The sequence below is a fragment of the Nomia melanderi genome, chromosome 2, assembly GCF_051020985.1.
Source record: "Nomia melanderi isolate GNS246 chromosome 2, iyNomMela1, whole genome shotgun sequence".
Taxonomy (NCBI): Eukaryota; Metazoa; Arthropoda; class Insecta; order Hymenoptera; family Halictidae; genus Nomia; species Nomia melanderi.
The window spans coordinates 1273943-1294100 of NC_135000.1; the positions used below are offsets into that span (position 1 = coordinate 1273943).

A 20158-nucleotide genomic window follows, 5' to 3' on the forward strand; every position below is an offset into this window, starting at 1 on the left:
TGTTTTTTAAAACGATTTCTTCTTTGCTCACCCATTTCATAGCATAGGAAAGAAAACAAAACGAAACGGCATCTCCTCTACTTTCCCAATATCCTGTGTTAGAAGACGCTTCCAACACGAATAAAATAATTCGTTTCGGAGCAATGTGTGTGTATATCTTGACAGAGGTGAAGTGTCATCTCAAAAGGCTGATATAATTTAAATTCATACGTTAGGGTGATTCACACACAAGGTGCCGATACAAATGTTTTCTTTTCAAGTTCAAAAGCATTGTGCTCGTCTGTCGAGAAAAATGACATTGGTAAGTCTAACGATTATTTAATTATTAAACATTTAACGAACTATTTATTTTATATATATACATATATAGGAAATAGCGTAAGATCGGATTTCTGTTTTCGGGACATTTAGTTGTGTCTCATTGGAATTAAATTTTATGTTGATAACTTTAGTCTTAATCGTCACTGTTTATTTTGATTCTGAAGGTCCGACCGTACTATTGTAATTTGTCAGAAAGTTCAGCGTTTCGGTAATTTCACGATGGCTCGCGTCGTTCCATTTGCGATAGATTCTAAAATTCGAATGACCGATAGCGTATATTCACTCGCTTTAATTACACTTGTAGTTAAAGTAAGAAATTCTGTTTTAAAAATGAAAACACTTTTCAATCACGACAGAAAAGTTATTCTATTATACTGTGTTGCTTTTAATAGGCAAGTTCGAACAATGAATCCAAAAATGGGAAAGATCCTCCTCAACAAAATCACGAAGAAACGACACAAGCATCTACACCATCCGGATTATCAGACCTGCAAATGCAAAGCACAGAAGTAGGAGCACGTATTTTCACAACTAATGGTAGTGAGGTAGTTAAAGATTATTTTTATTAAAATTACAGGTAGGTGAAATCACGGAAATGCCAGATTTCGAGATGCTGAGCACATCGGCAGTACTCCATTACTGCAAACATAAGATACTGAGGCCGTATCTAAGGTTATTAGGCGTTATGGGATTGAGACCAATGAGTACTGATGATTCCGAACGTTATTCACGTTATTGCATTCTTGTGAATCTCCATACCTTTCAAGTAACAATATTTATGTGCATTGGATATATTTTACAGTTCATGGCATGCTTTAGGTGAGATGCAGCTAGCGATGCTCGAGTTACTTCTAATTTAATGTAATTCTAATCAAGTATAATATATTTACACTTTCAGAAGAGACCGTGGTTTTTGTTATAAATCGTCACCATTAGAAGCTGAACTTCCATCAAATACAAGCGAAGATGAAGTACCACAGATTGGTTGCTTTGGCAATGTTGTGTTCAGCTATTTCGTTCCGAGTATATTACACTTAATAGCATACTTGTATACCGTCTACCTGTTTCGAATTAAAGAGAACGAGCAGCTACAAAATTTAATGGAGAGAGCGTTTCTTCTCTCCTCTAATCCTGTGAATCGTGGAAATCAACGGAGACTCGTGCGAATACTATGGTTATTCATAGCATTAAGCGTGGTGTGGATAATTACGGCACTACTTACAGTAAACGTTCTAATGGCCCGAGGAGTTATTGTATTCCAGTGGTTGGAGCACAGGTAACTTATGCGCTTACTCAACGTAGGCTGCACACAAATCTCTTACATTTTATGTTGACGTCAAAATTGTTTTCCTTCTGTTATCAAATTATCGCGTTCGTTTCTTTATTTCAATATGTTTTATTGTATCGCGTATACACGTTGTATCATTTAACATTCCATTCAAATTTATTTTTTTGCACAGCCCGTATCAAGTAAAAATAACGTTGAAGGTATTTTTAATCGTATGCACGTTGTGGCACGATATGGTGCAAGGAACGATTATAACCAGTTACTGTTTGCAAGGACAACTTTTATTGGCGCATCTGTACTTCCTTCGCGGGAAATTACTTCATCATACTTTAGCACCCATTGATTGGATGCGGGTTTGTTAAAATTCGTTTTTGCATAAATTTTCAACGTTTGCTGTTTACTTAAGATCAAAGTTATACGAACATTCTTATATGTTGCAGGAAATTTGTGAGTTCAAAAAATTGTTGAAATATTTTAATGACGAATTAGGCCCAGCTGTATGCATATATACCGTTGTGAATTTATCGTGGGCTGCAGCGGGAACAATATGGTTGCTTCAATATGATAATAGCGACCCGCAACGTAATTCTGTCACTTGGGTCGGAATACTGAATGTTATTTTATGGATTTTAATATCGATAGCTCCATTTATTCAGGTATATATTTTAGTAGAATAAAATTAGCAAGAATTATGTAAATAAATCTAAACATCTTTTATTAATTGCCACGAAAATTCCTACTCAAAAGATACTAAGAGTAAGTACGAAGTTATTGGTTTATTTTTTACTAGGCAGCTCGTTTAACTACTGCTTGTTCGATGATACAAAATATTGGTCACGAAGTGCGTGTTCGACCATTTGTTTATCAATGCACGCCGGGTGAAGATCTGGATACCATACTTCTGTACACATCGTCGTTAAAGATGTGTGCTAGACTTTTCAGAGTACCAATCACAGGTAGATATCTTTGCCTTCTACTGACTGTAAGCAGCATCGTGATTCTCACGTTAGGACTGTGCCAATTTCTCTAATCGCAGTATTACGTTTAAGTTAACTGTAAATATGCAAGATACTCTTTTTATACATTTCTCATTTTAAACATATCATGTATTAAACCCAGTCTTAATGTTCTATAACATCCCTGTTCAAGTCAGTTCCTTTTTTGTCTTGTCATTTATTTAGATCGATTTTCACAATTAATAAATATTATACATTTTAACTACTGTATATGTATATACTGTTTGTTAGTGGTATGCAAGATTTTATAATGTATTATATGCAATGAATTATTTACCTAATAAAATGTATTTAATTCATTAATTGAATTTTTTATTGAATAAAGTAATGAGCGTAAATCTTATGCAGCTTGTACTTCTATGTGATTCTTACATTAGAAATTTGTTACCATGTAAACGCCATTCAGCGATACTTCGATACTTTATAGCGTTTCACGAACGGTAAATTAATATTTACAAACTTATTAACAATTAAAAATCTATACAAATTACGATCGAGTATGTAGTTTAATAGTTACAATTCATTATAGTTTCTTCAAAAATTATTTTCCATTAATTATTTCTAATTACTAGACTACAGAACATAATTAGAAAAATAGAATTATGGCAGAAAAAGATTTTTCCTAATAAATATTATGAAGAACATTGTACTTTAAATATTTTATATATTTTTCAAATTTCCCATAAATGCATAAAAATCCAAACTCTACTTTTAATAATAATTACAATTTTAAAAATGATTAATTTTATAACATAGTAAATTCGCACAGCATATGTAATATATACAATGTTTATACTATATTTAAATATTAGCAAAAGTCTACATGACTATTGTCAAATTGTTTATTACAATCTGTATCAAGAGTATCCCAAACATAATTCCTATAACACATATTTTTATAACTATTTAATAAATCATTTTTATTTATCGTGTAATATTTTCACTCTCTGACTCTTTCAAAAGGTATTAATTATTGTGTTTCCTCTATTTATTTTTATAAATTGAATAATGTTGTCTTTGTACAATGTGTACAGTTCTAAATACTAATCTCTTATTTGAATTAGATTATACAAGCAAGGTACCAAACAAATAATATGTGTGTGGTATCTCTCGATTAATTGCCAGTCTCAGAGGCCTTGAGACTCCCGTACCATTTTAATGTCGTGCACGACATTACCGATAATTTAAGAATTTAGGCTTGTTAGTAAAAATTGAGTATCCTATATATTTTATTTCTACTGTGAATAGTAGTACGATTTACAATTATCAGTATGATACGTAAGTATGTATGTACATTCAAGCGATGAAAATCGTGTTTATTTAACATAATACTACAAAAATGCAGTTTTTATTCATTTATGAGCATAAATACTTTGAAATGTATATTTACTTTACAATTTACTCTACACGTATAATCATTCATATTGTTATATCTATAAATATTTTCATTAATTTCTCTTCATAAATTTTTCTATCAATTTAATTGTTCCTCAATAATTATTCGACATAAGTATATACCTAAAAGCATTTGTTATTTATTCGTTTTACGCTTTAAAACAATGTTCCAGTTCTATGTGAGAATGCCAGTATGAATTGTACGTGATATGTGAAAATATACGTACATTTTTTTATTTTTCCTCATTTTTTAAATAAATTTCTGTTAGTTTATGTTTACGTAGTACATATTTTTAAAATTTTAGCTTCTATTAAAACATAAGATTAATTGATGAAATTTTATTACTAGAAAAAAATCGTAATTATTATCACGATATTGTTTTAAAAAATTGAATATTTCTGTTTTGCAAATTAATAAAACCAATCTGTTACATAAGTGGATATTCGTATATTACAAATTATACGATTTAAAATATAAATACATGGAACATAAATTTAGTAACTCAATGTATGATCTTTTACAGTTTTTGGGATATTCGTGAAAAAAGTTTGACATTTTTTTTACATAGACCCAATGCTACTTGTGTTTGGGCTAATGTAATAATTATTTGCAAAAAGATATATTTTATTAATTTCAATGATCTTGAAATTTATTATCAATTATTTATAATAAACGGTTGTCGGCTGTAAACACGAGTTTTTTCAAATAAGGTATGTTATATCAAATATATTTTTATGTATATTTCTGAAACTATGGCTAAGTGACAGTTGTGTATTTCAAAGTCACTGCAATCGGTAGGGTGTATTTATGTATTTTTTTGTACATATTATCAAAATATCGAAATGCTTTTACAAATACATATTTCAAAAACTATAGGATGTTGCCAATTTAATTATTAGAAAAAGCTATTTAGAATCGTATCTTTAAAAACATATGTGAAGGTCAAACTGATCATCGTGGTATCCTTTAACCCAAATAATTACAAAAATTTATATTTGGATAAAAACATGCAGATTAATTTGTTTTCTGTTTCCATTTACTTTTATTTGTTCATTTGGATGTATTTATACTATATCAATGTAAAATAAGGTAGCATTTCCTGCTGAATATGTTAATGAATGTGTATATAATTATTTCATGAAATATTTCATGTATCATGCATTGATTTCAATTATAATCTAGTCTTTGAATTTTAATCATTTATAGAAGTAGGTTAAATAAAGAAAGAAGAATTGATCTTTTTATTTTTTAATCTCACTGATTTTCTTTTGAATTTAACTATTTAGGCACGACGTGATTATATTTTCTTAAGCATACAATAGCATAAAAATTTAATCTCCAAAAACACTTTCAATTAGAATCTTCTGTGTTTCAATAATTGACCGCTAGGAGTATTTTTGATAGCGTCGGTATTTCAGATCTGTAGACAGATTTCAGAATGTTGATTAAAGAGTGTTAAAGATATTAGGACAAGTTATTAAAAAATAGTGATGGACAGTTATTTTTTTGTGGACGTATTAGTTTTTGAAAAATTCAACGTCTTCCATTAAACTCGAAAACGAATTGAATAAATAGCCGGTATCAGTGAAATTGATTGCATAGCGTAGGTGGCAGAGGATTAGAATGAATCACACACGTTCCTGAACATTTTGGTTGAGGTTACAGTAAATCAGGTATTTTTAAATGACTGTTAAATAATAATTTCTTAATAATTGAGAAATTTTACTTCAAAACCGCTAGTATGTTTTCTGATAAAGAATATTTCGTTCCGGTGGATATTATAGGTTATGTTCCCGCCTTTTGAATACGTTTATTTTGATGTTATAATATAAGAAGATAAAGGTTGACACGTCGTGGATGACCAGATAGTGAATTGTTCAACTAGTTTGGAGTACTGTGAACCAAAAATATGGGAAAAGAAGTGAATACCTCCACAAATTATGACACACCTATAGATGGTAAGCCACTTTATTGTTTTCCTTCTTCTTATCTCCAATTTCTTTCTCTTTCTTTCATTTTTCTAATAACTTAATTTTGTATAATGTATACATATTTAACACGATGTAGACTATGATCAACTATGATTGCTTTTAAAAATAATCTCTAACAATAATACTGGAAAAGGAAGCATTAGTTCATTTATATTAACCGAAAATAAGATGTGTTATCTGTTACGGCATTGAATGTTTGATAAACTGATAAGTGTTGTTGCAAAGTGACGCAAAAGAAATGTAACGCATATTCTATTGCACATCGAATCGGACACAGCTTAGGAGTGGTTCGATTATCACAAGGCAAACATGTAGGATAGATGTTTTACTATAGAAAAAAAAATGTTTAAGTCGCCCAATCAGGGAACTCAGATAAATTAAAAACATAAGTGCCCCAAGTGGAAAATGCAATTGTTGTAACAAAAAGTGTGATGATACTTGGCCCTATTCCGGCTATTGCAAAATCCTTGGTTTTTATATGGGCCGCAGCAGTGACGATTGCATTTGGGGGTGTTCCTACGGGTAGGTGAAATGAAAAGGAACAACAAAGGGTGGCCGGCAGCATCAAGTACAAAGGATGTATTCTCATAGCAATGCTCTGAAACAACCACTTTTATTAAGAAATCAGTCCACATAAGAAAAAATAATGAAATTGATGTTGCTTACCATTTCGGCCAATACTGGTAGAATAATGTTGGCAACGGCAACGTTAGATGTCAGCTCAGTTACAGTTTCCGCGAACAAGCAGACGATGAACAATATAACGACGGGATCGATCGATTGCAAAGCGATCAGAGCGTGCCCTAGAATGGAAGAGAGGTTCGAAGTAGTACTGCCGGCCGAGATGGCGAAACCGCCGCCTAATACCAAGATCAAGCTCCAGTGCATCTTCTGATGTATCATTTTCCAGGTGATCATGCCAGGTGATGGTTTGCTAGGTCGTTTAGCAGGATCCGCGTCGAACGATCGCAAGAAATCAAGCTTAGACGGCAACACAAAGAACAGAAGGGTAACGAAAGTGGCCGCCGTTGAATCTTTCACTTGCCTGAAAGAATACAGGATGTTCCTCTTTCTCTCCGCCGAGTATATCAATTGCTACATATTACGTACAAATTGGTGATGTAAGTTGGCCAACCAGGAGCGAATCCAGGACTCCTGAAGAACCAAAGTAGGACAACCGTGATAAAAAGGATGCCGACGCACGATTCGTGCCATGTGATCGGTCCAAGTTCCTTGTACTTGTTTTCGATCACGGTAGCAGCAACTTTTTCCCCGTGTGGACCTATATCAATGGCACTCGCATCCTTACTGTCTGGCCGGAACATTCCCATATACATCACTTGAAGCCACAGCCACGTCAGGAGTCCCATTATAAGCATGGGAGGAACCGAGTAAAGCATCCACGAAGTTAGACTGATGCCAGGACTGTTCGGGAAGCGTCTGGAATTAAAACCACGCGTTGAAAGTCCAGACAGGCAAACGCACATGCTTGTTCTTCAGCAACGCTGGCTCGTTCTTTATTTCGATAAACCTATAGAAACAGAGCGAACGACAGGTAAACGTGTCTTACTTCTCAAAGAATCCTTTCAACGTTAAATTGGTGCCAGTACCGACTAACGTGCCAATACCGCCAAGACTAGAAGCGTATGCTGCCACCAGATAATAAACCATGGTGGTGCGCGTTGGTTTCTTCTGCCTGCAAATATAAAGAGAATCATTCCGAAACTATTCACTTCGGAATCATAGTCTAAACTACAAAGTTACGGGTACGTACGACTCTTCGGCTGCTCCGTCCTCACCACCGCAGTCGCTGTCATCCTGCACGAACATGCTACCCAAGCCTTGCTAGAACACGAGCACAAAGTTTCAATAAGAACAATCTTCTTCAGCCAGTCTGTCGACTTACCGCTTCGATTTCAAGGAGAACGGTCTCGATGATTGGTAACATCATCGCGGTAGCTGCGGTGTTCGAGATCCACATGGACAGGAACATGGTCACGAAGAATAGGCCCAGCGTTAATCTGCGAGTTGTATGCAGGTTGTGTGTGTGCGTGTGCGTATGCGTATGCGTATGGGTATGCGTATGCAGGTGCATGTGTATGCATATATCTACGTATGATGTACATTATGCATGTCATTTTGGTAGGAAATGACCTCCGATAACGCCCTCGGAGATTGTTGCCTTTAGAGAGGACAGCGGCGAGACTCACCTTCGATGACTGCACCCGATCGTCTTGATGATCAACAACGCCACGCGCATGTGGAGGCCGGAGTTCTCGATCACCACCGCTATCACCATGCTACCGATAAACATCATCGTCGTGTCGTTCATATAGCAGGCGCAAGTGTCGCTGGTGCTCATTATGCCCATCAGCGGATAGAGGACAACGGGGATCAGTCCGGTGATCGGCAAAGGTAGTACCTCGGTCATCCAGAACATCGCCATCAAGCTGACGACGTAAAGGCATCGCATCGCTATCACCTGCGTCGAATCGAGATCGAGATGGTTGTTTTTCGTGTTTCTCCTCGAACCGAGGAAGTAAAAAGTAAGGGATAAAGGCAGAGAAGAAAATAATAAACGCTGGGAAGCGCATATTGATCAAGAGAAGAGATACCGCAAGAGTATAAACCGTTCATTGTCCACGAACCTCGGTGGTGTTTACGACGAAGATGACTGGCAATAGAATCAGCGGCCATAGTACGATCACGAACGATCTCCAGTAAATCGAGAGGAATCGGGCCAGCAGACTGCTGAGACTCCCCGTCTTTCTGAAACAGCTGGCATTCAGAGTCACGATGCTGCGCGTCCGGTTGCTTGAACATTCGATGGAAACATAGGAGCACACACGGAAAAGGGGAAAACCGGCTGCCCCTAAAGCAGCTCCGGCTTTTTATTGGAATTGAATTTCAGCTGTGCACGAAGCACGCACACGTACCTTCTGTCCACGGAATTGTTCATTTCCGGGTAGGGAATGTCGGATTGCGTGGCCATTGCTCCTTATCGAGCTAAAAAAGAGGATTGCTGTGATGTTTTGCGTAAAGTTGGGAGCTCGATTGACAGCGAGACTGAGGAACGATGGTCTGATCAGTCAGTTTTTATCTTTTCTTATCTCATTTTCGATACTAATTTTCTGTTTGTCAATGCTTTTACGCATAACCAATCGAAACTATAAATAAAATGATCGGCGAAAGACCTCTGTTGCTGGGCATCGAATCATTTCTCAATGAAAACAAAATGAAAAAGGAAAAATTGAAAACAATGTCGGTTGGAGTTAGCCAATGTTTGGAACTGGTGTTGCGAAAATGAGTCCTGAGCCGTGAGCATTAAAAGCTTTAGCCGTTGCTTAAGAGCTTTTAGCCTTAACACTCTATCTACCGGAAGCATATCAATCGGCTTTTCGATTGCGAAAGCTGGATTAGAGTCGGTGACTTATTAAAATTAGGCTGGTTTAAAACAAAAGATGACCTACTGAGATTCACTGGTATCTTGATTTTTAAGTTATAAAGTTTTACGCGATAGCAAAACTGTATCGGTCGTTCGTGAATGGTTGATCACGAGCGGTAGATAAAGTGTTAGACGCTAGAGCCGTACAAGTTGATGTCTGTAACTCGAGCCGTCTATTGCTGTATTAACATCGTAAAGACTAAGACTATGAAATTAATAAATTGATGATTGGAAGTTCAGCGTTCAAGGCATTTGAAATTAAAGGAAGAATTCTTGTTTCTTGGTAAAAAACATTAACTTTTTAGTAGAATCTTGTAGTTTGTTACCTTCTTGAAAGCTTAGGTCGAGCCTTCAAAGTTTTAAAGTTGAATCATGAGCTTTGAAGACTCAGTCTTTAAGGTTGAGCCTTAAAGCTCCGAAGACTCAAACTTTATAAACTTCTAAATTTTCGGGCTTTATAGACCACTAAGTTTTCTAAGTTAAAGCTTTATAAACCTCTAACCCTTCACGACTCAAGCTTCCAAAACACAATCTTTTCAAATCTCTAAGTTTTCAAGATCCAAGCATTACGGATCTCTGAATTTTCAAAAGTCAATCTTTATAGATCCCTAAGCTTTCAAAACTCAAACTTTACAGACTTCTAAGCTTTTGAGGGCTCAGATTTGATAAACCTCTAAGCTTTGAAGACTCAAGCTTCATAGACCTCTAAGCTTCCAAAATCCAATCTTTACAGGCCCCTAAGCTTTCAGTGCTCAGCCTTTAAGATCAATCCACTAACTTTTCACAACGCTACTTAGAATATTCGTTCCAAGTGAAACCTTCGGTTCAATCAAAATTACGGAATCGATGCCAGGAAAACACGGATTGTTTAAACCGACGATACAAACGTTGCATAACACTCTCCCCCTCCCACCGCGAGTGTCTTCCTTTGTCTTGTGTGGATTACGGCTCAAGTAATTTTGTTAAGCGACACCGAACGAGATTGACCTCGGAGATCTCTCACGATGGCTCGTTTAACCCCGCCACCGACGGCCGCGGTCGGCGTGTTTCACGCGTTCCGAGCATCGGCACGTCCAACGGAAAATCCGATGGACACGCGTAGACCACCGAACACCCCACAATCTCCGGTCCTCACCGCAACGAGCTGCCACCAGTGGTCGAAAGTGTCCCACCGAATTGCACTTGTCTCGCATTCGTGACACATACCATCCGAAGTTTCAAAAAAATCACGTGAAAGAAATGTGGGGCTAATTGACCAAAGCAGAAGGCACGTTCCTTTTCACATTTTTGGCACTAATATGTTATTCGTCCATAAGTTCAGACGCACACACTAATCCGATGACGAGATAGTAAGAATAGACAAAGCACACAATAAAATACCCTTTTTGCTTCATGCTGTCTCACGAAACTTCTTGCCATCTCTGCATAGTACCTACAGTTGGAAGATGACTTAATGTCTAGCTGAACGTAACAGGGGCAAGAGATGTCCTATTTTACAGCCTCATAGTTTCGATTGATTACCCGTATTCCTATTGACGAACAGTAAACTAGCAATCGAAGATATCAGAAATCAGTAGATACGACAGAAAATCAAGGTAGGAAAAACGAACACTAATCAATTAGCCGAATTCCTCAGCCTACCCGTCGAAGTGATCCCGTAGCAGTACAGTTGGATGATGACTTGACGTCTAGCAGACCATCACAGGGTCTTCCTAGTTCACAGTTTTACACTTTCAATTGGTTACACGTAACCACATCAACGAACAGCAAATTAGCAATCGAAAACACCAGGAATTAGAAAAACCAAGAGAAAATTGGCTGGAAAGAATGAGCACTGGTCAGTCAACCGAATTCTTCAGCCTAGCCATCAAGTGATCTCGCAGTGGTACCTACATGCCGTGTCCGTTTTCTCTCTTCGACGCCGTTCACCGTGATCCCGCTCGAAATCCGTCTTTTCAATGGCAGTTTCCTCGAGTCCCTTCGAATTGCGTTACTCGATCGGAGAGACCGTTGGATCGTTGCTCGAGGATCTATGTTTCCATACTGGCGTCCTGTCGGGGCACGTGTGTCGATGGTCTGCGCGGCTGAATCGCCGCTCGGCCCGGCTCCCTTTGACCAGTTGAAGATCCTCCCGATTCGGGGAATTCCTTTCGAGAAGCGGCGGTCCCACCTCGGACGGTTGCACGCACGCTGCTGCACCACTGCTCGACCGCCGTGCCACTCGAAGGCTTGCAGAGAGTCGGACCTCGTCTGATTAAGCTATCACCCCTCTCCTCTAACGAGCGGGCTCGCCCTTTCTCTTGCACTCGCTTTTCCTCTCTTTTTCTGTGTCACTCACTCTGATCTCGGCTGTTGGAGTTTTGTGGTCGTCTTCTTCTTCTTCTCCTTCCTCTTCTCCTTCTTCTTCGTCTTCTTCTCCTTCTTCTTCCTCTGCGTCTACTTGTTCTTCTTCGTCGTCGTTATTGTCCTCTTCGTCTTCTGCTTCCACTGATCTTTTTTCTTTACCCCTACCGAGAGAGATTCGGTGCCTCGTACGATACTCTCTGTCGGTTCTCCAACGACTGGGTACGTGAACTCGATAAAGTATATCGGTTCACACTGTAAAAGTCCGCTGCCCGTCGCTACTGACCTTGACACGACGACGGATCCTCCGCGGTGGGCAGGTTCGCGGCCGGCCGTGAACAATCGCCGGAGCATTCCGACAGGAAAAAGATTTCCGCGTTCGTAGGGAGAAAAAACGATCCAGTTTGAGCGGCGTGATGCCTTTCGCGATGTTGTGTTGAATGTTGGTGGGATTTGTTCGAGTGACGTTTATGGTTTTCTTGGGGATTCGTGTGTTCTTGTTTGTGGATTCATTGAGTGTTAATGTTGCGATTGTCGTTGATAGGATTGATTGTTGTCGGTTGCTGATTTTTGGAATTCTAATGCTGTTGGTTATGATGTTAGACTTTGTAATGTTTTAATTTACAACGATATAATTAACAATATTTCAATTTACAACATTATAATTTGCACAATTGCAATTTACAATATCACAATTTACGATGATTCAATTTACAACATTATAATTTGCACTATTGCAATTTACAATATCACAATTTACGATGATTCAATTTACAACATTATAATTTGCACTATTGCAATTTACAATATTTCAAATTACAACATTTCAATTTACAATGTTATTAATAATATTAATTACTAATATTAATATTTGTAATATTAGTACGCAATTAATTCAGAAACATTTCTCAAAAGCTTTCTCTTCTCAAGGATTCACAAATGAGAAATGATTAGACTATTATTCTAAGTTACTTGATTATTAATTACTTGGTGTTGCAATTCTTAAATTATACTATTATCTAACTACTTATGCTATTACATCTTTTTATTCGATATCAGTCGCCTTACATATTGTAATCGTGCCCAAGCAGTTTTGAAATACTAGTCCCAGTATCCGCTTGTCTGTTTGTAGAAAAGATTGCGAATAATATAATTTCTTGACATTGGGTTAGACGTTATGTCACAATAATGTTATCCTTCAATATTATCAGTAGGATTATTGATGACTGCTATTACTGACGACTATATACAAAAGGAAAATTACTATTTAAATTGTATACTACAGGATAAATTTCAGTTATTCAGTTGATAATGCATTATACAAACTTTGATATAGGAATTAATTTAGTTGCCTCGAATCAAATGGTTTGAACTCATCACTCGAGTGCAAAGAGTTAATTGAATGGGTGCCTAGAATAAGGGCCTACGTTACATATCATACATTCTAGAGGACAACGGAAAAACAAATTAGCGCATTCTGTAACGACTGCACAGATGGCTGATGCAACATGTGCTCTTATTCCAAATTAAAAAATGAAAATTATACTTCAATAATTAAAAAATAGTTCATTACTTTTAAAAAATACACAATTTAAGCAACTCTTTCTTCCTCTCTGCTAATAGAAAATTAATTTTTTGTATAGAATCGGTGAATTATTAAGTTCTGGTATGTCGACTGAAATTAGAAATATAGTCCATTGTTTTATTTGATTGTCAATGTTCACTCTGCCTTTATGTGTAATTTCTGACAGATAGAATTATAATTAACCGCTTGCTCTTGGTAATATTTTCCCCTATAAATATTCATTATTTTCTGATGAAATCGATGATTTCTGTTGCAAACTAACACGAACAAAAATCTTGTATACATTAAGGAATAGAATTATTTTATTTCATTTGTTGATACATTATATGTAATTTAATATTGAAATTAAAATTTCATAATTTTCCACGTTTAATCAAATGACGACTGAGAGTCGCCTCTTGAATGCAAAAGGATAAGAAACAAAATGTTAAGAAATGTTCTTTACACCATATTCTGTTCTTTTCTCATAAAAAATAAATTTTTGTTAAATTTATAACGTAGGCTTTTCTTCTAGACGTCCATTTAATTGTGTCAATTTTTTAATACTTACATATGCATAGTGAGATATGTTGTATACCAATTGAAAAATTAAATACCAAAAAAGACTGTTTATGTCCTGCCTTATAATCAAATATTTAAATAATCTTTCCTTTTACTAAATTTGAAGTAATTCTACTTTTCAGATAATTAAAATAAGCCTATTTCGTCAAATTTGATAAAAATAAAATTTCATTGCAACACCGATCTCATTTATTTTCTTAAATTCGGAACTTTAAAGAATTAACTTAATTATTAAATTAATTGTGCACAGAATATATACGATACGAACAACTTAATAAGATATCTAAGGTGTAGCGGTTTTTATAATATTGTTTGAGGAAAACCATTTTCTATTGTAATTCTACTTTTCTTAACACGTAGTCCTACGTCGTTCCAAAATAGGCGTCATTCCTTACAAAGACTGTGTAAAATATGTCCAAAGAATGGTAAACGTAGAGACACTACATTCATATGCAAATTATCTCAGGTATCGTGATGTAAGAACAATTATTTTATCAAATATCTTACTAAAAAAAAATATTACCAAATATTGATTTATATTATTAAAATAATTAAACTGTTGTTATGTTTTCTTTTAGAAATATATTTTATATTTCAAGTTCTTAATAAATACTATACAAACTGTTATATGAAATAAATATGTAAAAATGTCATTATAAGTTATTGTAAATTTTATGTACCTGTAAATTCATCGTATTCATTTCATTGGAAAAAAATATTTTTTCTATACTCGTTCGTAATATTTAACTTTTTAAAACTTTGAACAACAAATGGTTACAAGTTATATATAAATTATGAAACTTTGTGTGTAAATAGAGTAAGTCATGTCTAATACATTGCAATTGTTTTCGTGCTGAATTTCACTGTGAAGGGGTGAAACTACCCCTTGGAAAAAGTACAAATTTTTCTTTCTTCTCGAACATCTTGAGAATGGTAAGAGACAATAAAAGAAAGTGTAAACAAAAATACACTGTCCTTTCACGTTTATAAAATTGCAAAATAAAATTTCTCAACAAGTTTAAATTTTTCAATATACCCCCACTATCAACCCTTCTTAAAAAATTTTATTATAGTTTCATAATTTTTTAAATTTCCGGGTTCGACATCTTCCCATGTCAGCTACAGATGTTTGAAAATGATATGTTGTATTCAGCTAAACACTTCGTCTGATTATCGTCTGTCACGAAAATGTTAATTACATTCATAAAAAGTTAAAATTGAAAATAGCTAGTAATTATTCAAATTATTAATATCGAATAGAAATGTTTAACCCCTTGAGGATAGTTACAAGCAAAGAATTTAATTGCATAACAAATACAAGATCAGTGCATATTTTTTTTTTATTTCCTGGTATTTGAGAATTTAATTTATTATAGAAAAAATTTTTAATAATGCTAAAAATCCTCGTTCACAAGGAGTTAATAGCGTATGAAACTAGAAACAGTTTAACGTAAGAATTGTGGTGCCTAATAATTATTATCAGTTATAATTAATACATAATTGTTTCATAATTGTTTAATAAATGAATTTAAAATAGCCAAATTATATTAACACTAGAACTACGTACGAGTCAAAATGACTGGTCTCAAATGTTTTGTTTCGCAATTATTGATATCTTAAAAGCATTGAATATTCGAAATGATTTTGAAAATTAATAATTTCCCTTGAATACTATAATGAATATCTGAAGAAACTGAAAATAATCTATTGTTACAATTTGTATAGGGAATACATATTAATCGTATTAAATGCTCGGTAGTTCTAGTGTTAAAAGATTAGTAATCTTATTAATTATTTTTCACAGTAAAATTTAACGTGTTTACAGTTGTAAAGAAAATTTCCCGAGTTAATTAATATTTACCAATTTTTTTACTCATTGAAAATGAAAACCGTTAAATATCTCAATATACCACTCAAAAAAAAGACGGCGCATATTTAGCGGAGAATGCAATAAATTTTATTTTCAGTAAATATTCCAATGCGTAAAAATCGAATGTTTATTTATAGAATCCCTTTTAAAACTTGATATTTCTTTGTATGCATATGATCAATTATAGATAAAGTGTTAACGAAGAATTCTACGCGGAATCCAGTATTGCTCAGTAACGATCCTCCAAAGACGTCGCTCTGATGTCACTACAAAAACATTGAAATTATAAATAGTTTATGTTTATGTTTCTATTTATGCTTTAGCAGGAATTTATGATTCGTCAGTGGTTCGAAGGGTCTGCTGAAACTTTTATAATTAGTATTGTCACGTAACATTCGAATAATGTACATAGAAAGAGTCTTGAACGCCATCAATTAACCATTTATTGCATGAATTTTTATGAAATTATATATATATTTTTTTTATAATTATATATATAAAATTCTTTTGATTAATTGTTGAGGACATCGTACGCCATTGATTGTGTGATTATAAATATAAAACGAGAATATTTTACTAAAACTACCATTACCTAATTTTTTTCCAAAAATGGACTTATACCAATAAAAAAAAAGTGGAAAGTGAACTGAGTCACATATTTTTAGCGTAGAGATAAAAATTTAAAGGTTGGTGATTAAATAGATTAAAAAATGTTTTTATACTATGTAACAAAATATTTCAGAAAATATTTAGTTTCGTCAAATGAGGATTTATTATAACTGTAATATAGAGTGTAACTTATATGGAATTATAATTTTTGATGCTTGATATGACTTAGACCATTTTCAAAATTAAGGGCACGTATATTTACAGGACACGTGAAAAAAAAAGAAGAGTATGATTTCATTCAGTCGAAGTGTTTTCTCGTATGACTGACGTATGTTACTCACGTGTTACATTGTGCAATACAGTATCAGTTCATCTCTATAATTCAATGTACGTTCGGATGCTTGAAATTTTTGAAAGTCTTGTTTGGAACATTTTTACATTCCATTCTCCCTCCATTACATTTCTTGCTACTATAGACATAATATACTCTTTATCCAATATTATCGTTATAATAGTAACAATAATAGTAAATCGTATAAGAATGGCTGAATATTTTAACACAGATGTTTTATTTAAGTTTCTCCAAACTTACTCGTTTTATTTAATTATTTTGACTTATTTCTCAGCTGTACTAGATAAAACAACTTCATTGTTAATAATTTAGTAGAAAAAGAAAAGAATGTTATACTTACTGTGTCTACGTTTACTACAAATGTTAGAGATTGATAATAATCAAGTAATATTTAATTTTTGTTAAAAATAAATAAATATCATTTACATTTGTCGAATTCAATTTAAAATTATCATCGCGAGTTCGACGCGTTATTATAAGGCAAGGGGTTAACTAAAAAATTGTTACGTACTAAGAATTTCTTACTTATTTATATGTCAACTCTCTATAAGCCCGTGTGATTTTGAAGCGCACATCAATATACCTGGGTTAAATTGATTTATTTAATTTTTGCCACAAACTGACGAATGGAATTAAATAATTTATTTATTTAAACTTTTATACACACAGGCTTTCAGCGTCATTGTAACGTCAACTCTGCACTCGAGAGGTGACTCACTCACCACTTGATTTCATACAGTAAAACTATAAAATTTGATAATGAAATAAAATATCTTTGTTCCTCAACGTACGTGTGGTTTCTCTTTGAGTTACATTCACAAAATATCGTCTTTATCTCACCAGAAACTGTTCAAATATTTCTAGTGAAAGACTTCCGGGTGCAAAGGGTTAAAGTTACAAAATATATTCATTTTAATAAGATTATTAACCTTTTGCACTCGGAAGGCTACTCTCAGTCGCCACTTCATTTGATACAGTAAAATAATAAAGTTTAATGTTTAATATTAAATTTTCTATAATATATCAACTTATGAAATACTGCAATAAAACAGCTTTCCTTAATTTATGATCACTAACTCTGTAAGTTAGTTTTGAAAAATGTCATCTACACCTTATTGAAAAACGTTGAATATTTCTAATAGCAAAAAACATTCGAACGCAAAGGGTTAAGATTATTGAATATATTGTTAATTTGCATTTATAGGTTGATAGGCATTAATTTCATACTGTATCGATTTTGTTATAGAAAAATTAATTAAGATTTGTTATAAAAATCATGACAGTATATAAGGGTTAACACTAACAGTGTCCTTCAGATTTATTTAATCCCCTCACGTTACCATTATCTCGGCACAAATCTCTTTGTTTGACCATTTCTAATACATTCGTGTTATCAGTTTATCAGTGACGTTTGTAAATTTGAGAGAAGTATAAGGAAATTGTATAATAACATATAAATATTTCTATTTTTTAATAACATGCCAAATGAACAAAAATACTGAGGATCGCATCAAGATTAACTCGTTGAATGCCATGGGGGTCACCGGTGACCCCCAAGCAAATCGAATTGCTATAATTCACTCAATTAAACGGTGATAATAATCTAATTCAGTCAAATGATTTAATATTGTATTTTTTCCATTTTGTGTATTTTGCTTTATGAAATCGTGCGGCGTTCAACGCGTTAATCTTTATATTCAAGAGCTGACTCTCAGTCATTGCTTGATTCGACACAACATTCGATAAACATTTGCTTATAATTTTTCTTTTAACCAAATAATCCATACATATGCATGAGAAGCCTAAAAACGGAGTTGCAAAATTTACCTTGGCAAAAGCTGTAGTGCAAAGGGTTAAGCTACATATATTTTCTCATTAATTAATTGCAAAGAATATTGCCTGAATCTCGTCAACAATGAATTTTCAAGCACATGTAAAATTCAAAGACGCAAAATTGCAAAAAATACACATAACACGATGGAATTTACAAAATATCTAACGTGCAGTATCAAAAACTTGTAAGGTGTAGAGGAATATTGAACACAGTAGAATCCAGTACAACACGATGAAAAAATTCTGTGTTAAATTTTACGTTTATGAATCTCGCGTTGGACTTTCTTTTGTAATACTGGTCCAACTTCTTTCTCTGCTTTTTCTACTGTCATAAAGAATCTCACTTTTACAGTTATTTCTGCAATAATTCGTTCACCTTTTCACTCGAGAGTCAGCATTCAAAATGACCCATTCCTGAGTTCTTCTTTTTGCAATTATTAAAAAGATAACAGGTATTTCTCTGAGAAATTATTCAAGAAATTGATTTAGCAATACCCAAACTGAATTGTAAATCAATTAAAGTCTCGATAGATGCACCCTTGAAGTTGCTATAGAGGAATTTCAAAAAATCAATTTAACTGCTCGGTAGGTTTAGTGTTAACACCAATCGTGCCGGGAACCAATCAAATGACCGGATTTAATATCCTAGATTTTTTTCGTATATTTAACCTTAATATCAATTCCTATATTGTCCGATTACTTAGTTTTTCAATTCTTGCCTTCCATTTTATTTCTGTTTTCATTACAAAACAATTATCATCTAACTTGCTTATCTTTATTTTACAGTCAGTTATTTGACTGGTTATGGCAGGAAAAGTGTCGGTACGGTTAGTGTTAACTCTTTGCACTCGAAAGTTTTTCACTGAAAATAGTCAACATTTTCTGAACAGATATAAACGACATTGTTTGAAACTAATTTAACGATAATTCACAGGTAAATTAAGCGACAAAGGTATTTTAGTTAAATATTTCACATAGTAATACAATGTTTAATTTAAAATACTAAATATTCTACTTCATAGTTTTGCTGTATCAAATCAAGTGGTGACTGAGAGTCACCTCTCGAGTGCAAAGGGTTAAAATCTAATATCTTTTGTACGAAGTAACATTCGTAGCAAATGTAGGAATAAAATAGTTCTGACTCTTAATTTACTCAGAATTTTTCTTTATGTTAGTTCGGAATAGTATTATCGACATTGGAAGATAATGAATATTTATAGTGACAGATATTGTCAAGTACAAACGGTTAATCGCGCTATTGGGAGTTCTACTGTATTTCCAACGAACTTTCAATTATAAAGGGTTAAGATCGCATCGCGTTATATATAAAAATGTATACAGAAACATCATTTTTCTTATTTATCTATTAACACGTTAAGTGCCACGAAAATCTTGAGCGTTTTTCGTAGAGTTATTCTTTCATAGCGAAGAAAAGCAAGAACAATTATTAATTATTTCGCGTTACAATCCTTGTATTACACTATTATTATCTTAGTTACGTTATTAAACATTTTCATTCGAATTACAATTATCTTCGAGTAATTCAGA

The 20158-nt window shown here is 33.9% G+C and overlaps 3 protein-coding genes and 1 long non-coding RNA gene across 17 annotated transcripts in view; 3 read left to right on the plus strand and 1 right to left on the minus strand.

The window, feature by feature from the left end:
• Positions 1-155: 155 nt before the first annotated feature.
• On the plus strand, positions 156-2917 carry LOC143174197 (uncharacterized). 3 transcript variants are annotated; one of them, XM_076364458.1, is made up of 7 exons: positions 156-301; positions 714-830; positions 899-1140; positions 1220-1597; positions 1782-1962; positions 2050-2265; positions 2400-2917. In XM_076364458.1, the coding sequence occupies exons 1-7, from the start codon at positions 245-247 to the stop codon at positions 2637-2639; spliced, it is 1431 nt and encodes a 476-aa protein (XP_076220573.1). In that variant the 5' UTR covers positions 156-244; the 3' UTR covers positions 2640-2917. The 3 variants fall into 3 exon arrangements, with proteins under 3 accessions (XP_076220573.1, XP_076220572.1, XP_076220574.1); XM_076364457.1 differs by lacking the exon at positions 156-301 and adding an exon at positions 358-630; XM_076364459.1 differs by lacking the exon at positions 156-301 and adding an exon at positions 360-630 and having other exon boundaries at positions 2404-2556.
• A 2473-nt stretch (positions 2918-5390) lies between these two features.
• PIG-S (phosphatidylinositol glycan anchor biosynthesis class S) overlaps positions 5391-20158 on the plus strand; it is a 47442-nt gene continuing 32674 nt past the window's right edge. For both annotated transcript variants that reach the window (XM_076365142.1, XM_076365143.1), the window contains exons 1-2: positions 5391-5694; positions 5806-5979. In XM_076365142.1, coding sequence (XP_076221257.1) covers positions 5931-5979 — 49 coding nt within the window. In that variant the 5' untranslated portion in view covers positions 5391-5694; positions 5806-5930. The remainder of the gene's footprint in view (positions 5695-5805; positions 5980-20158) is intronic.
• On the minus strand, positions 5974-12070 carry LOC116425999 (I'm not dead yet). Of its 11 annotated transcripts, none has more exons than XM_031974390.2 (11): positions 11351-12070; positions 11125-11275; positions 8949-9018; positions 8661-8826; positions 8223-8494; positions 7919-8033; positions 7787-7857; positions 7583-7708; positions 7123-7452; positions 6679-7057; positions 5974-6610 (listed from the first exon to the last, which is right to left on the minus strand). In XM_031974390.2, the coding sequence occupies exons 3-11, from the start codon at positions 9002-9004 to the stop codon at positions 6359-6361; spliced, it is 1767 nt and encodes a 588-aa protein (XP_031830250.1). In that variant the 5' UTR covers positions 9005-9018; positions 11125-11275; positions 11351-12070; the 3' UTR covers positions 5974-6358. The 11 variants fall into 11 exon arrangements, with proteins under 11 accessions (XP_031830250.1, XP_031830249.1, XP_076221255.1 ...); XM_031974389.2 differs by having other exon boundaries at positions 11099-11275; XM_076365140.1 differs by having other exon boundaries at positions 8661-8781; positions 11351-12069.
• Positions 8051-14605, plus strand: LOC143174281 (uncharacterized). The gene is made up of 2 exons (XR_012998100.1): positions 8051-8087; positions 8159-14605. It is a non-coding gene; the product is annotated as an uncharacterized LOC143174281 (long non-coding RNA).

What these genes read in the sequence shown, in the direction of transcription:
- LOC143174197 (XM_076364457.1), top strand. Translation starts at nt 541, where the DNA reads ATGGCTCGCGTCGTTCCATTTGCGATAGATTCTAAAATTCGAATGACC. An exon ending in CAGTTCATGGCATGCTTTAG is followed by an intron (nt 1,141 to 1,219) that starts GTGAGATGCAGC and finishes TTACACTTTCAG; the next exon opens with AAGAGACCGTGGTTTTTGTT. An exon ending in CGATAGCTCCATTTATTCAG is followed by an intron (nt 2,266 to 2,399) that starts GTATATATTTTA and finishes ATTTTTTACTAG; the next exon opens with GCAGCTCGTTTAACTACTGC.
- LOC116425999 (XM_031974390.2), bottom strand. Translation starts at nt 9,004, where the DNA reads ATGGCCACGCAATCCGACATTCCCTACCCGGAAATGAACAATTCCGTG. An exon ending in AACAATTCCGTGGACAGAAG is followed by an intron (nt 8,827 to 8,948) that starts GTACGTGTGCGT and finishes CGAATGTTCAAG; the next exon opens with CAACCGGACGCGCAGCATCG. An exon ending in ATCGGGTGCAGTCATCGAAG is followed by an intron (nt 8,034 to 8,222) that starts GTGAGTCTCGCC and finishes TACAACTCGCAG; the next exon opens with ATTAACGCTGGGCCTATTCT.